Source organism: Candoia aspera, chromosome 4 (assembly GCF_035149785.1).
Source record: "Candoia aspera isolate rCanAsp1 chromosome 4, rCanAsp1.hap2, whole genome shotgun sequence".
Classification (NCBI taxonomy): domain Eukaryota; kingdom Metazoa; phylum Chordata; class Lepidosauria; order Squamata; family Boidae; genus Candoia; species Candoia aspera.
In genome coordinates, this window is record NC_086156.1 from 2260478 (window position 1) to 2274212 (window position 13735).

The window sequence follows — 13735 nt, forward strand, 5'->3', positions numbered from 1 at the left end:
CCACCTCATTGCAATTAAGACTATGCAACATTAAAAAAAAAATGAAATCCATAAACCAACACATGCAACAACATCAACCAGAGCTCATCAGCCATGCATTCTGTCTCCCAGAAGACAGGCTCCTCTGTCATCCTGGCCCAACTCACAGGAAAAGCCAAGTTTCTAGATCAGCCTTTCTCAGCCTTTTGATCCTGGAGCAACCCTTGAAATATTTTCCAGGCCTGGGGGAACCCCTGCACATTCAGGCTCAAATAGGGGCCTGAAGTTATGCGATTATTCTATTCGTTTCATGGGTAGGCCTGTGTATGTGCATTAGCGGTGTTCTTAAACTAAACATAAAGAATGAAACTTGCCTCTTCAAATTTGAAATCGTTTTTTAAATAAATTGTGATCTCCCAGGGAACCCCTAGGGACCTCCTGTGGGACCCAAGGGTGCCATGGAACCCTGGTGGAGGAACCCTGACCTAGAGCTTTCCTGGGGGATCATGGGGTCAGGGGCATCAAGACCCTGGGGAAGGGGCAGTTCCACCAAAGGGCAGGCCCTGCAGTAGAAAAGCATGCCTCCTGGGCCTCTTCCAATGACTGCTTCACGGAGGGGACCTGGAGCGTGCCTGCCCTGTGGGAGCACGTGGGGCGGGCAGAAAGAACCAGAGAGAGATATCCGGTAGAGAGAATGGCACTTCTTCCTTCTCTCCCCACCTGTCCAAAGACATAAAAGTACCCCCTGTAAGTTCAGGGCTATCTAAAGTTAAACCTTTCTATCCCCTGACCTGCTCCCTGGCTAGTTCTGCGGGCCACAAAAAGATCGTGTTTTTAGTGCTCTCGGTCAGCTGCTCAAGGTTCTGGGAAGACAGCAAATTCCAGGTGTTGGCCTAGGATGCCACATCTTGTGCCTCCATCTACAGGAAGGACAGGTTGGACCTAACCACTGCCCTCTTCGTTTGTGTTGGCTAAATTCCCTTAGAAGACAAAGTTGATCCCTAGACCAGTGTTTCTCAAGCTCAGCAACTTTAAGATGGGTGGACTTCAACTCCCAAAATTCCCCAGCCAGCATACTGGCTAGAGAATTCTGGGAGTTGAAGTCCACCCATCTTAAAGCATGTTCGGTGGGTCATCCTGGGAGTTGAAGTCCACCCATCTTAAAGCATGCTGGCTGGGTCATCCTGGGAGTTGAAATCCACAGATCATAAAGTTGCCAAGTTTGAAAAACACTGCCCTAAAATAGGAGCAAATCACACTTCAATGTTCCTCCTCTCACACATGGGATTAATTCACGACTTCCTGATTTAATTAAAGTTACGGATTTCTTACGCATCCTAACTCAAACTGTGGCAGCTTTTCTTTACCCGGTGCTTGCACATATATTGGCATAGAGCTTCCAGGATCTTCAACCAGTATGCCTATTTGCTGTGGATGAAGGCAGGTGTGCTGCATCACCTCTGGTGGGCACCAGGTTGAGGAAGGATGAACTATAAAGGATAAGGAAAAAGCCTGGAGAAGGGTGGCTTTGGGGACATGTGCATTTGCGGGGGGAGGACACATGCTTGGGCGTTTTCACTCTGGTGAGGTTTGCAAGTAGGAGGAATCTGCTATTCTCTGTGATTTCGTATAAGCATCTACTCTTTTGATGTGTTTCTGATTATATAAACTAGATGGCTTAAGTGGACAGCCGATCTTTACTTGGCTTTTTTGGTCCTGAATTGTAGGAGGTGTACCGGATCCCGAAGAAGAGTCAAGTCGAAAAGGAGACCAGTGGTATGTATGCAAAGATGCCTCTTCATTTTGTTGGCAGCTGGCTGGAGAGCAAGACTGCCAACATCTTCCTTGGCACTGACTGAAAGCACTCCTCTGCCCGATGCTCTCCAGATGTAATGGAAGAGAATTGCCATCCGCCACAGCCAGCGGGACCCCTAGCTGTATCCCCCGACCTGGCCATCCCGTCAGGTGGATCAGGGGTATCTGTCCCAGAATCTCCAGACCAGTGTTTCTCAACCTTGGCTACTTTCAGATGTGTGGACTTCAACTCCCAGAATTCCCCAGCCAGCACAGCTGGCTGGGGAATTCTGGGAGTTGAAGTCCACACATCTGAAAGCGGCCAAAGTTGAGAATCACTGCTCCAGACAAAGTGGTGGTGTTGTGAAGTGGCCCTTGGGAATTCTGGGAATCGCAGTTCTGGCACCCTTGGAGGGTTCCAGATTGGGAAAGGATGCTCAAGGGCATTTCAGCAGGACTTCCCTCCAAGGACTCTGGCCTTCTCTCCCCGCTGGGCCTCCCTTCTCTTGGTCCATCTCCCTCTCTCACTTCAGTGGTGCCAATGAAGCACCACAATGAGATCTGTGAGGGGGATGACAAAAGCTGGATTTGGCCTCAGGAAAGTGGCTGCTGGAAGACCTCCCAGCCCAGCCCTCCCAAATTCTGACACCGCCCTCCAGGCGCGCAGGGTTGCGACCCCCATCATTCCCAGCCAGCATGGACAGCAGCTGCAAGAAAGGGGCTTCAGGCCCAGGGATCAGACCAGATGCAGCCTTTACACTTGCTCTTTAGTTTCCTGCTGCTAAAAACAGGTGCTAAATAAAGGACCCTCTCCTGTAAAGCTCACGTAAGATTTACGTCACAGCGAAGCCTCTAACTTCCCGTGCTCCATGGTTCTGCCTCTTAATTGCTACGCTTTAACCCCCTTGAACCGCTGTCAAAGGTGGCTGGGCGTATCTGTAATATAGGCTGTCCTCTAAGATGCAGGTGCCACACAGCCCCGAGGGCCACCAGCCAGTGGAATGGTAATGTTCTTGTTGAATGTATTGCCCGCTTGCTTCTGAATGTTCTGGGGATCGCTTCTGAGGCATACGTAGAATTATTCCCCGTTCTCCTCTTCCCACCCTGAACAGAACCGGCTTGCAAGCACAGAATTATTACGACCCTGAAAACTGACAGGTGTTCCAGTGAAATCCTGCTCTATGGAGATAGGATGTTTTAGAAGTCGTTACTTTAGGTTACTGGAGTGGCTTCTACGTATTTTGTAATTTGCCCAAAATTGGAAAACCCACAATGTGGGTTTTTTGCCGCCTGGTGCAGTGGAAACCATAAATGCTTCTCCTTCTGTCAAATATTGAGGTTTTATAACGTAAATAGAGACGGGCATGTTGGAAACAAACTTGAGATCAGACAAAATATTAAGCAGTCGTTTATTAGCTGTAATAAATGGTTTGAAGCTGACTGTTTTAAATAACTGTATTTAAGAGAAGTCGCAGTTCACCAGGCCACGCAAAGACATTTTTTGCCAAAAGGGTACTAGTATTTTTCAAAGCGTGTTCCTCAGCAACTGTTTTCTCTTCCTTGTATTTACTTGTCTCCTTGGCTGTCTGGAAAAGCAAAACTGTGGCTTTGTGAAGGTTGGCTGGTTTCCTTGTTTTTCCCTTGTTTTTCCGCCACGTATCCGAAGCCAGGTAAGAGCCGGGCCTGCGGTGAATGAAATGTCCCTTTTAACCGCCTTTGCCCGCTTTGTTAGCAGATCACGGGAGAGAGGCGGTGGGCCGGGACGTGCCTGCGACCCCCAGAAACCAGAGCAGAGAACAGGACCCCGAAAGGCAAAGTCAGAGCAAGGAGAAGAAAAAACGCAGGGACTCCTTGTCCCCCCCGTCAGCCTACGAGCGAGGCACCAAGCGGCCAGAGGACCGGCAAGTTCAGCTTTTGTCAAACCCGTTTTTTCCCCTAACGTTTGCGGCAGCCTATAGCAAAGATTGAAAGCAAGGAGGGGGCAGAGGTTTTTTTTTTTTTTTAATTCGTTTGCTCTTTTATTTTTATTTTATACTGTCCATGCTTCTAGACAGTCATCACAAGAAAATACAAAACAATCTTTATGAAGTCTTTTTTTTTTTTAAACAACTGCTAAAAACAGCAGATAAAGACAGGAATAAAATTGCTGGCCCCCAAGAGGAATCACTACTAGCTCTGGGAGGAATCACAGCTTAAAAGTGCCTAAACGGTATTCACTGCTTGCAGAGACAGGGTGGATTTGTCCAGGCATCTTTAAAATAGGACGGATAGCCCCACTGGAGCTGGCCCGAAAAGGAGTTTCGGGGTGGGGGGGTGGCATCATCTCACAAAGGGACTTTGCCAAGCCACATAAAGTATTAAACCTTGAAGAGTCAGAACTCCTTAAACTTTTTAAGCACCATTCAAATGCCATCCACCAAATATCTAATCCTTTTCAAGCTGGAGACTTCCCTGACAGGCAACTCCAAACTTCCTTTGAGTTCAGTCCACTTCCACTAACATCCTGGGTGAAATCCAAAAAGTAACCGAAACGCATTAAAAACTCCCCGGCTCAAAATTCTTTGGAACTTCACGGAAGCTGGATCAGATTGACAGGCCCATCTAGTTAAGCACTTTTCCTCTGGGGTTGCCTGGGTTCTCACGGGGAGACCCACAGGTGTCCTCCTCAAGCTGCTCAGCACAGATGTCGTACCTCTGACGTCACGAGTACCGACAAATAGCTTCACACTTTGTTAAATTGTCTGCTGTTAGTGTCCAAGTTGGTGGTGGTCACTCCTTGAACAGCAAATTTAGCAAATCGGTACACATTAGATTCATTTCATCTGCTCTCAGTGACCTCCATTCAGCTCCTTAGGGCAGCGTTGCTCAACTTCAGCAACCTTTAAGATGTACGGCCTTCAACTCCCAGAATGCTGGCTGGGGAACTCTGGGAGTTGAAGGCCGCACATCTTAAAGCATGCTGGCTGGGGAATTCTCGGAGTTGTTGCTGAGGTTGAGAAACACTGCCTTACAGGATGCTGGTGCTCGCGGGGCTTCCCGTGACATCCTGACCCACGAGCCACTCCCGCTCAGTCCGATCGGTTGCATGACCCGGCCCAGCAACCCTGTTCTCGCTTCCCCCAGATACGACACGCCTGCCACGACCTCGAAGAAGAAAGCCCGGCTCAAGGACCGCAGCAAGCTGTCTACGGAGGAACGCCGGAAGCTGTTCGAGCAGGAGGTGGCCCAGCGCGAGGCCCAGAAGCAGCAGCGGCAGCTGCAGAACCTCGGGGTGGCCTCCCCCCTCCCCTACGACGCCCTGGGCTACGGCGCCTCCCAGCACCCGTTCATGGGCTACCCCCCCGGCTACCCCATGCAGGCCTACGTGGACCCCAGCAACCCCAACGCCGGGAAGGTGCTCCTCCCCACGCCGAGCATGGAGCCCGTGTGCTCGCCGGCGCCCTACGAGCACTCCCAGACGCTGGTGGGCCACGTGATGGAGCCGACCCTGGCGGCTCCACAGCCCGTGCCCGTCGTCCAGCACGTGGCGGCCCCCCTGGAGGTGTCTACCCCGCAGTACGTGGCCCCGAGCGACCCGATGGTCCACCAGGAGCCCAGCGTCGCTGTCCTGCCAGTGCCGGCCCCCGGCCCGGTGCAGGGGCAGAGCTACAGTGTGTGGGATTCCGGCCAGCAGACTGTGGCGGTGCAGCCCCCCTACTCTCCGGCCCAGTCCCAGCCCACCCTCTATTACCCCGGGCAGGCCTGCCAGACGGTGTACGGAGTGACCTCGCCCTACTCGCAGACCACGCCGCCGATCGTGCAGGTAACATTGCTCGGGAGGAGGCGGCGCAAAATTCGCAGCAGCTTTTGCGTGGGTCATTTGCGGAGAGAGGCCCTGGCTGCACTCCAAGCAGGAGCCTTGTCTTAATACTGAGAGTCAATTCGAGATGCTCCTCGGCCTTAGGCATTCTCCGCCTTCCGGGAAGAATACCGACTCAGAGGGGACCGGTTCCTTGGTCATCTTGCCCTCACCTTTTATAGCAATCTCCTTGTGGGAAGTGGGCTCTGCCTCCCTTCCCCTCGTCCTCGTTCTCACGCTTGTTCCCACCGATTCTTGCAAGTTGCTCTGCCCTCTCTTGCAGAGTTACGCCCAGCCGAGTCTCCAGTACATCCAAGGGCAGCAGATTTACACCACCCATCCGCCAAGTGTGGTGGTGCAGCCCACAGCAGCGGTCGCCACCATTGTGACCACGGGGCAGCCCCCGCCGATACAGCAGGTAGGCTGTTCCATCTCTGGCGGTGCCCAGATTTCAGCAGGAGGGAAGAAGCTTTGGAAATTAATTGCCTAGAGAGTAAAAAGGTTGACCTTGACAGGGAGAGGGAATGTCGGTTATCAAAGCAGCAAAAAGGGAAACATTAAGTCCCAGCGATGGGGGAGGGTTGCAACAACGTCTCAGACAGACACCCCCCTAATTTACATGAATATCAAAGGAGGAGGGGAAGCACAATCAGGCTTCCAGGATTATGTTAGCCCAGCCAATCTAAATAAAAGTATTTTTAGTGCCAGCGGTCCTCGTTTAACGATGCTAATTGGGACCCAAAATTCCATCATTAAGCAACACAGTCATATTGAAAAACCATGTGACCATGCTGCTTAGCCATGGCAGTTTTGGAAGTCCCTGTTGCCGTTGTTAAGCGAGGACCTCACATGACCGAAAGTGCTGGCTTCCCCTTTGACTTTGCTTGCGGGAAGCCGGCAGGAAAGGTCACACATTGCAATCAGGTGACCGCGGGGACGCTGCGGCCACTGTAAGTAGGAGGTCCGGTCATAAGTACCACTCGTTCAGCACCGTCATAAGTTCAGATGGTCGCTGAATGAGTGGTTTGTTAGATGAGGACCATCTGTACTGTGTGGAGTCTTATATCCTGGTCTGGTCTGCCTTGTGAGGTTGACAGTTGCCCACAAGGCAGACAGTGGTGAGGAGCAGCCACAACCTAGGTGCAGAGTTGATTACAGCTTTGCTGGCCTAGTTTTTTTCCCCATTCATTCTCTGCCAGGCTGGGGTTGCATGGTGCAAAATTGCCTGTGCCATTCCTGCCCAAATATCGTGGGAAGATCGTTTGTGGTGGCCAAGGGGGCCAGAGAAGGTGGCAGGCTTTGAAAATAGACCAGTCACAGCTTGCTCTGGACTTGGTTTCTAGAACGTAGTTCAGCTGCTTTCTTTGCTTGTATTTAAAGAAAGGGATGCCTTGGACCAGTGTTTCGCTGGTCCAGTGAACGCTGCCTTAGTAGAATGTGTTTGTGGCGTTCAGCCTGGAAAGATGCTTCATGCTCAGGCGACACTTCCTAGCAGTCGAAATATTCCTGGGAAGATTTAACATAGTTTATCCTGTCTTACATCCTTTTTAAGGCTGGAAATATTTAAGTCTTTGAAGATGTTTGCTTTGCAGATTAACCTGTTGACTGTTTGCTCTCCTTTGTTTTTTTCTTTCCTCGCCCTTCCAGCCCGACCTGGTGGTGGCCAACAACCTCTTGGACCTGCCTCCGCCGTCTCCCCCCAAGCCCAAAACCATTGTCCTCCCTCCCAACTGGAAAACAGCCCGCGATCCTGAGGGGAAGATCTACTATTACCACGTTGTCACCAGGTAACGGAGGCATCTGGCCGGTGGTCCCAGAGACAAGAGGGAGGCTGGGGCATAGGCCAGTGGCTGGCTGGGGAATTCTGGGAGTTGAAGTCCACCCATCTTAAAGTGGCTGAGGTTGAGAAACACTGGCCTAGGTGGACGTTTCCCTTATTCAAAGTCCTGGCACATCCCGTTCCTGAAGATCCCAAACGGCAGCGGTGGGGGCTCTCTTGGGCCAGGGCTGACGCTCATCCTTTTTCAGGCAAACCCAGTGGGACCCTCCCAACTGGGACAGCCCAGAAGATGATGCCAGCCTTGAGCACGAGGCTGAAATGGATCTCGGGACGCCAACATACGATGAAAACCCCATGAAGGTGAGTTGGAGGGAAGCTGCTCCTAATGGGAGGTGTAAGTGGATTTTGCAACAGTGGTAGAATTTCTCTGCATCCCATAACTGGTTATTTGGGCAATATATCCACCTGACCGTTAGGCTTTTAACACCTTTTTTTTTTTTTTAAGAAGGAGCCAGCCCTTTGTTTGTTTTTTGAACTCAACAAATGAGCCCTTAGGCATAAATTATGGCATCTACCAGGAAAGGATACAGGGATTTCTGCCACCACTGGAAAATGAATTACCTCCAAGAAGGAAATTATTTTTCTCCCCATTAAAGGAAGTATGGGGTGGTGATAGTATTTTCCCTGCAAAGTCTGCTTTGAACTATTCTGTAGATCAGAGTTTCCCAACCTTGGCGACTTTAAGATATGCAGACTTCAGAATTCCCCAGCCATCCTGTGTGGACTTCAGCTCCCAGAATGGCTGGGGAATTCTGAAGTCTGCATATCTTAAAGTCGCCAAGGTTGGGAAACTCTGCTCTGGACTGCAGTCCGGCAGCATCTAAATCACAAGCCCGTGAGGCATTAATGATCTGGCGACAGAGCTGGCTTTGGATGGAAATCTGTGCTGCTGGGAAGATCAGCAGAATTTAGAGAACAAATGAATAAGGGATCTAGTTCCTTCGCCTGCTCCTCCATAGTCAACCAGGAGGCTAGTAATTTGAAGGTGAATTGGCCCCAGGGGACGCCCATTTCTCCTTGGCACCTGCAGAGGGGAGACTCCGCTTCTGCCAAGCCACGAGGTTCCTGCCCCAAAGGAGATGGGTCTTCCTCAGGCCTTGCGGAACTCCGTCCTGATTTTTTATGGTAACAAGGCTTGGCTCGAGAGCTGCTCTAGAACCACAGTTGAACCAAACTTGGGTGCTCAGGACAGAATCAAGCCATGGATCAAAGTGTATGTGTAGACCACAGTTTCTGCTGAGTAGGGTTTGCGAAGAGATTCAGCTGCTGAGCAAATGGGAAATGAAAGTTGTCCCAACCCTGCATTCCGTCTCAAAGTTCAAACCATGGCTAAACTGCATTGGACATCTAAACTAGGCTGCTATTTCGAGTCCTTTGTAATCTCCTTGTAGGGAAAATGCCATTATGGAACTTCTCAGATAAAACCCAAGGATACCCTCTAAACCAGGGCTCCTCAACCTGGGCAACTCTAAGCTGTGTGGACTTCAACTTCAGCAAAGCTGGCTGGGGAATTCTGGGAGTTGAAGTCCACACAGCTTAGAGTTGCCCAGGTTGAGGAGCCCTGCTATAAACTGAGGTTCACCAACATGGTCACCCGGGCCCCTGGTTTTGCCCACGGAGCCCACAAGCCTGTTCTGAGTCACAAAGACGTCCTGTGGCTTGTTACCAGCTGCACCTCACCTGTCGTTACGGGATATAAAAAATGGAAAATGCAAGTAAAAGAGTAAGTCATGGAATGACCGCCTGAATTCCAGAGTTCATATATTTCTGTCTTCTCAGCTGCCTTGTGCTCTGTGGTGGGGGGACCTTCATTCTCTGTGAAGTAGAACAGGTGTTCCCCGGAATAATTCTTCCGTGTTTGTCTGGGTCTTTCTCTAGTCTTCCAAGAAGCCCAAAACCGCTGAAGCAGATACTTCTAGCGAACTGGCCAAGAAGAGCAAGGAGGTCTTCCGGAAAGAGGTGAGTCGCACCCTCATTTGGGGTGAAGCCAGTTCAGCTGCTCCTGCCGTGTGTCTGGGTTATGAACCGTGCAATTACAGGTAGTCCTTGACTTACGACCACAGTTGGAACCAGAATATCCACCGTTAAGTCGTTGCAGTCGTAAGTCGAGTCACCATGTGACCAGACCCGATTTTACAACCATTTCTATGGCACTCATTAAGTAAATCACCGTGGTTGTTAATCGAACCCAGCTTCCCCAGTGGGTGTTTTTTGCTGGAAAATGCAGAAAAGATTGCAAAACGCAATTATGTGACCGTGGGACGCTGCGACTAGTCATAAATGTGAGCCAGTTGCCAAGCGACCAAAATGCGATCATGTAACGGGGGGGGGGGCGGGTGTGCAACATTTTGCAACCCTCAGAAGTGCTTCACAGGCTGTAAAGCACCCGTTCCGAGGCCGTCATAACTTTGGACTGTAGTTAAACGAATGATCGTAAGTCGAGGACTACCTGTAGGTATCCCTCCCTGTCCTTTTGATTACCCCAAGAGCAAGTTTGATAATATTCAAGAAAAATGTACATGTTATGTGTACAGCATCTTCCAAGTGAAAATGTGTGCTTATTTATTTACCACATTTATACAGCTGTCCATCTCACGTGGTGACTCTGGGCGGCATATGTAATAAAACGATTGAAGTAAACCTGACACTAATGTGAGTGTTGGGTTTTAGTTTGCCTGTCCTGTCCTGCCTGTCCCTTGCAGGGCAGTACTGGTTTTAAGGCCTGGGATTTCACATCATCTCCCCCCCCCCCCCCAGATGTCTCAGTTTATCGTGCAGTGCCTGAACCCCTATCGTAAACCAGACTGCAAAGTTGGGCGGATAACCACAACTGAAGACTTCAAGCATCTTGCACGCAAGGTGAGTTTACTTCGGCTTGTGCAGTGGTGACAGCGCGTGCTTGCAGTAACAGTGCTCAGGGCCAGAAGTGCGCTTCAGGGCCTTCACAAACAAGCAAGCATTGTAGTCCCCGGGTGAGGTGATATGGATGGCATCTTGGGAAGTGTGGGGAGACTGGTCCCCCCCAGGGCTGGGTTTTCCTCCCTTCTTCCCAAGTTTCCTAGAAGCCTCTTTTGGAAACAAGCCTTTGGGGAAAGGCTCTGAGACGCACCTGGGTTGCTTGGCTGCTGGGAAGGTGAATCTGCCCCCCTTAGCTCAGAACGCGATTCAAGTTCTTCCTTCAGAATCAGGGAGAATTAAGGTAATATCTAGGGCAAATGGGAACCAGGCCTTGGCGGAAAGCCTGAGCCAAAGCCTGAGCTGTATTTTAATTTATTTTCGAGTCATTTGGGTGGCCTTAAAAATGGAAAGGAAGGAGGGAGAGGAGGCAGGCAGGCAGGCTTGAGAGAGTGATGGGAGGAGAAAAAAAGGTTTAAACAAAGGCAAAGGCACTCACTGTGTCTTTAAATTTGAAGAATGGAAAGAAGAATTGTTCTGTGCCAGCCACACCACTAGGAGATGAAGGTCGTCTTTGAAATCCCTGCCAGATTTCTGTTTCTGGGAACTTCTTGTCTTTTGAATACCATTTTCCATTTAGCAGCACATGATGTCACCTCCTGTTAGCAGCCTCCCAGCTGTATGTGATGTGCAGCTGCTCACATCTCCGGGGGACCAGAGGGCGGCCAGGGCTGGCTTGTGGCGGCTGGACTCCTGCTCTGGAAGAAGTGGGGTTGATGGCAGAAAACGTCCGCCCACTTGCTGCTTTTCTCCTCCTTTCAGACCAAGACATTTCCTGCTGTTCTCCTTTTGAGGGACTGAAAGGGATCTGTACTTCTAGCTAGTTGCCAGGGGGATCTGCGTGCCTTTTTTATGAAGACAGGCAGACACAGATGTGTGGATGCCCAAATGCTGGCTTGATTGCTTGGAAGCAGAAGTATTTTTTTCAATCAGGAATGCCCACTGAGTCAGTGGCAATCAAATCGAAGCCAGGAGATTTCCCCTGAAAGCCCTGGCAGTGGCATTGTTAGCCTCACTCGCGTGGCACAGAATTTTTGCATTCCCATCCAAATCCCAAAATGCCTTGAGGATCCCTGGCAAAAATTTACCAAATCCCACATCAGAGGGATCACCTGTGTGATTATCCTTCATGGCAAGTGCCCAGTCCTTTTTGTTTGCAGGGTTTTAACCTTTCCCATTCCTGATCATGAGAATAATTTGGCAGCCTACGTATTTCCTGCTTGATGCCTATGGCATACAAGTAGTCCTCACTTAACAAGCATTCGTTTAGTGACAGTTCGGACTTACGACGGTGGTGAAAAAACTGACTTACGACCTGTCCTCACATTTACAAGCATTGCAGTGTCCCCACGGTCACATGATCACAATTTGGGTGCTTGACAACCAGTTCACATTTATGATGGTCGCAGCATCCCATGGTCACGTGATTGTAATTTTTGACCTTCCTGGCTGGCTTCTGGCAAGCAAAATCAATGGGGAACTGCATGATTTGCTTAACGACCATGTGTTCACTTAACGTCCATAGTGATTTGCTTGATGACTGCCACAAAAATGGTTGTAAAATTGGGTCAGATTCGCTTAATGACCACTTTGTTTAGCAACCAAAGTCCTGGTCCCAATTGTGGTTGTTAAGTAAGGACTACAGGGGCATGATTTTTTAAAAAGCCTCCATCATCTGCAGCTTCTTCCCCACCGTTGCTGCCGGAAAATCTGTCTTTTTCCCTTAACAAACAAGTTCCTCCCCCTCGTCCCGGATGCCTTTGGTCTTCCTAACCAGCCGCCTGCTCTGTTCTCTTCTTCTTGTCCCGCAGCTCACCCACGGCGTGATGAACAAGGAACTGAAATACTGCAAAACTCCTGAAGACCTGGAATGCAACGAGAATGTGAAACACAAAACGAAGGAATATATCAAGAAATACATGCAGAAATTTGGGGCTGTGTATAAACCCAAAGAGGACACCGACATGGAATGACCCCAGCGGGGCAACGTCCTCCCCTCTTCCACGGGGTCCTGCCCGTTGTAGACGTTGCGCTTTTCCTGGGCAAGGTTCACGCCTCGGCGGGGTCCCTCTGAATCACCCCACCACGGATCTTGCGGCTCGGCCGTCTCCTCTCCCAGCTGGCGTGGAGGCCGGGCAGAAACAGTGGTGTGTAACAGCATTCGCACAACCACACCCACCTGCTCACTACCACTCCATGTTCCCTCTTTGCCAGCAGACCCCAAACTTGCCACCCAGCGGTGCTTTCTTAGTGCAACAACGTGTGAGTTCATCTCCTCTCCCCACCGAGATCTGTATGATATTTTAACGTATATGTGAATATATTGAATTTTTCTTTCATTTGCCCCCCTCCCTTTTAGCCCAACACATGTTGATATCATGGGAACACTTTGTAAGAATAGTTTTTAAAAGGGGGGGGGTCATTTTTGTTTCTTTTCCTTTTTTTTTTTTGGTTGTTGTTCTCTGCAAGGTTTAATCTGTTATCATGTAAATATTTGCAAACAGGCTGCCTCGGGGTTTGGGCAGGCCGTGTGCTATGTTGATAAGATTGATTTTACTGCTTAAATCATTTTACTTTATCCAATTTTTACTGAAGTTTTTATGTAAAAGGAAAAAAAACAAAAAATTAAATAAAATGGCAATGAAAGAACAAAAAAAAATTTTTTTTTCCACCACTGGAAGTTGGAATAAATGTAGGGAAAGAAAAGTTTCTACAGGTAGCCCTCATTTAATGACCACAATTAGGACCAGAATTTTGGTTGCTAAGCGAAGCATCATTAAGTGAATCCAGCCTGATTTTACAATCTTGTTTGCGGTGGTCATTAAGCGAATCACATGGTTCCCCATTAATTTTGCTTGCCAGAAGCCAGCCAGGAAAGTTGAAAATGGCGATCACCTGGCTGGGGAATTCTGGGAGTTGAAGTCTACCCATCTTAAAGTTGCCGCAGTTGAGAAACCCTGACTTACACAGTTCTGAACTGATGTACTCGCGGGGCTGAGCGTCCATGCCCTTCATGCTATCAGCTCTTCCCCTCCTCCTCCTGGTTTTGTAACCTCCCTGGGGCAGGGAGTTCTCTGTCTCTGGCTTGCCCTTTAAAGCACATTGCAAGAAAGATCATGTCTGCTGCCTCGCAGGAGTCCATTTTGCTCCTTCTCCCTAAACAGTCACATTTTGCTGGGAGCAGGAAAAAGTGCCAGCTTCATCTCTGCCCCCCACCCCCAAATGGCCCAGGGGTGAGTTTCATCTCTCAGCCGCTTGCTTGCATTGCTCGTTCTTGGATCTGGCTCCGTCACTTCCTCCCGGGCAGTCCAACAGCTGCCGTTTATTCT

At 49.7% G+C, this 13735-nt stretch overlaps 1 protein-coding gene across 2 annotated transcripts in view; it reads left to right on the forward strand.

The window, feature by feature from the left end:
* SETD2 (SET domain containing 2, histone lysine methyltransferase) overlaps window positions 1-13080 on the forward strand; it is a 64015-nt gene extending 50935 nt beyond the window's left edge. The window contains exons 14-22 of one of the 2 annotated variants that reach the window (XM_063303266.1): window positions 1707-1755; window positions 3506-3674; window positions 4897-5575; window positions 5895-6029; window positions 7259-7398; window positions 7640-7751; window positions 9330-9410; window positions 10209-10310; window positions 12218-13080. In XM_063303266.1, the coding sequence (XP_063159336.1) occupies window positions 1707-1755; window positions 3506-3674; window positions 4897-5575; window positions 5895-6029; window positions 7259-7398; window positions 7640-7751; window positions 9330-9410; window positions 10209-10310; window positions 12218-12379 (1629 nt within the window). In that variant the 3' untranslated portion in view covers window positions 12380-13080. The remainder of the gene's footprint in view (window positions 1-1706; window positions 1756-3505; window positions 3675-4896; window positions 5576-5894; window positions 6030-7258; window positions 7399-7639; window positions 7752-9329; window positions 9411-10208; window positions 10311-12217) is intronic. The other variant, XM_063303267.1, reaches the window with a different exon arrangement.
* The last annotated feature ends 655 nt before the right edge of the window (window positions 13081-13735 follow it).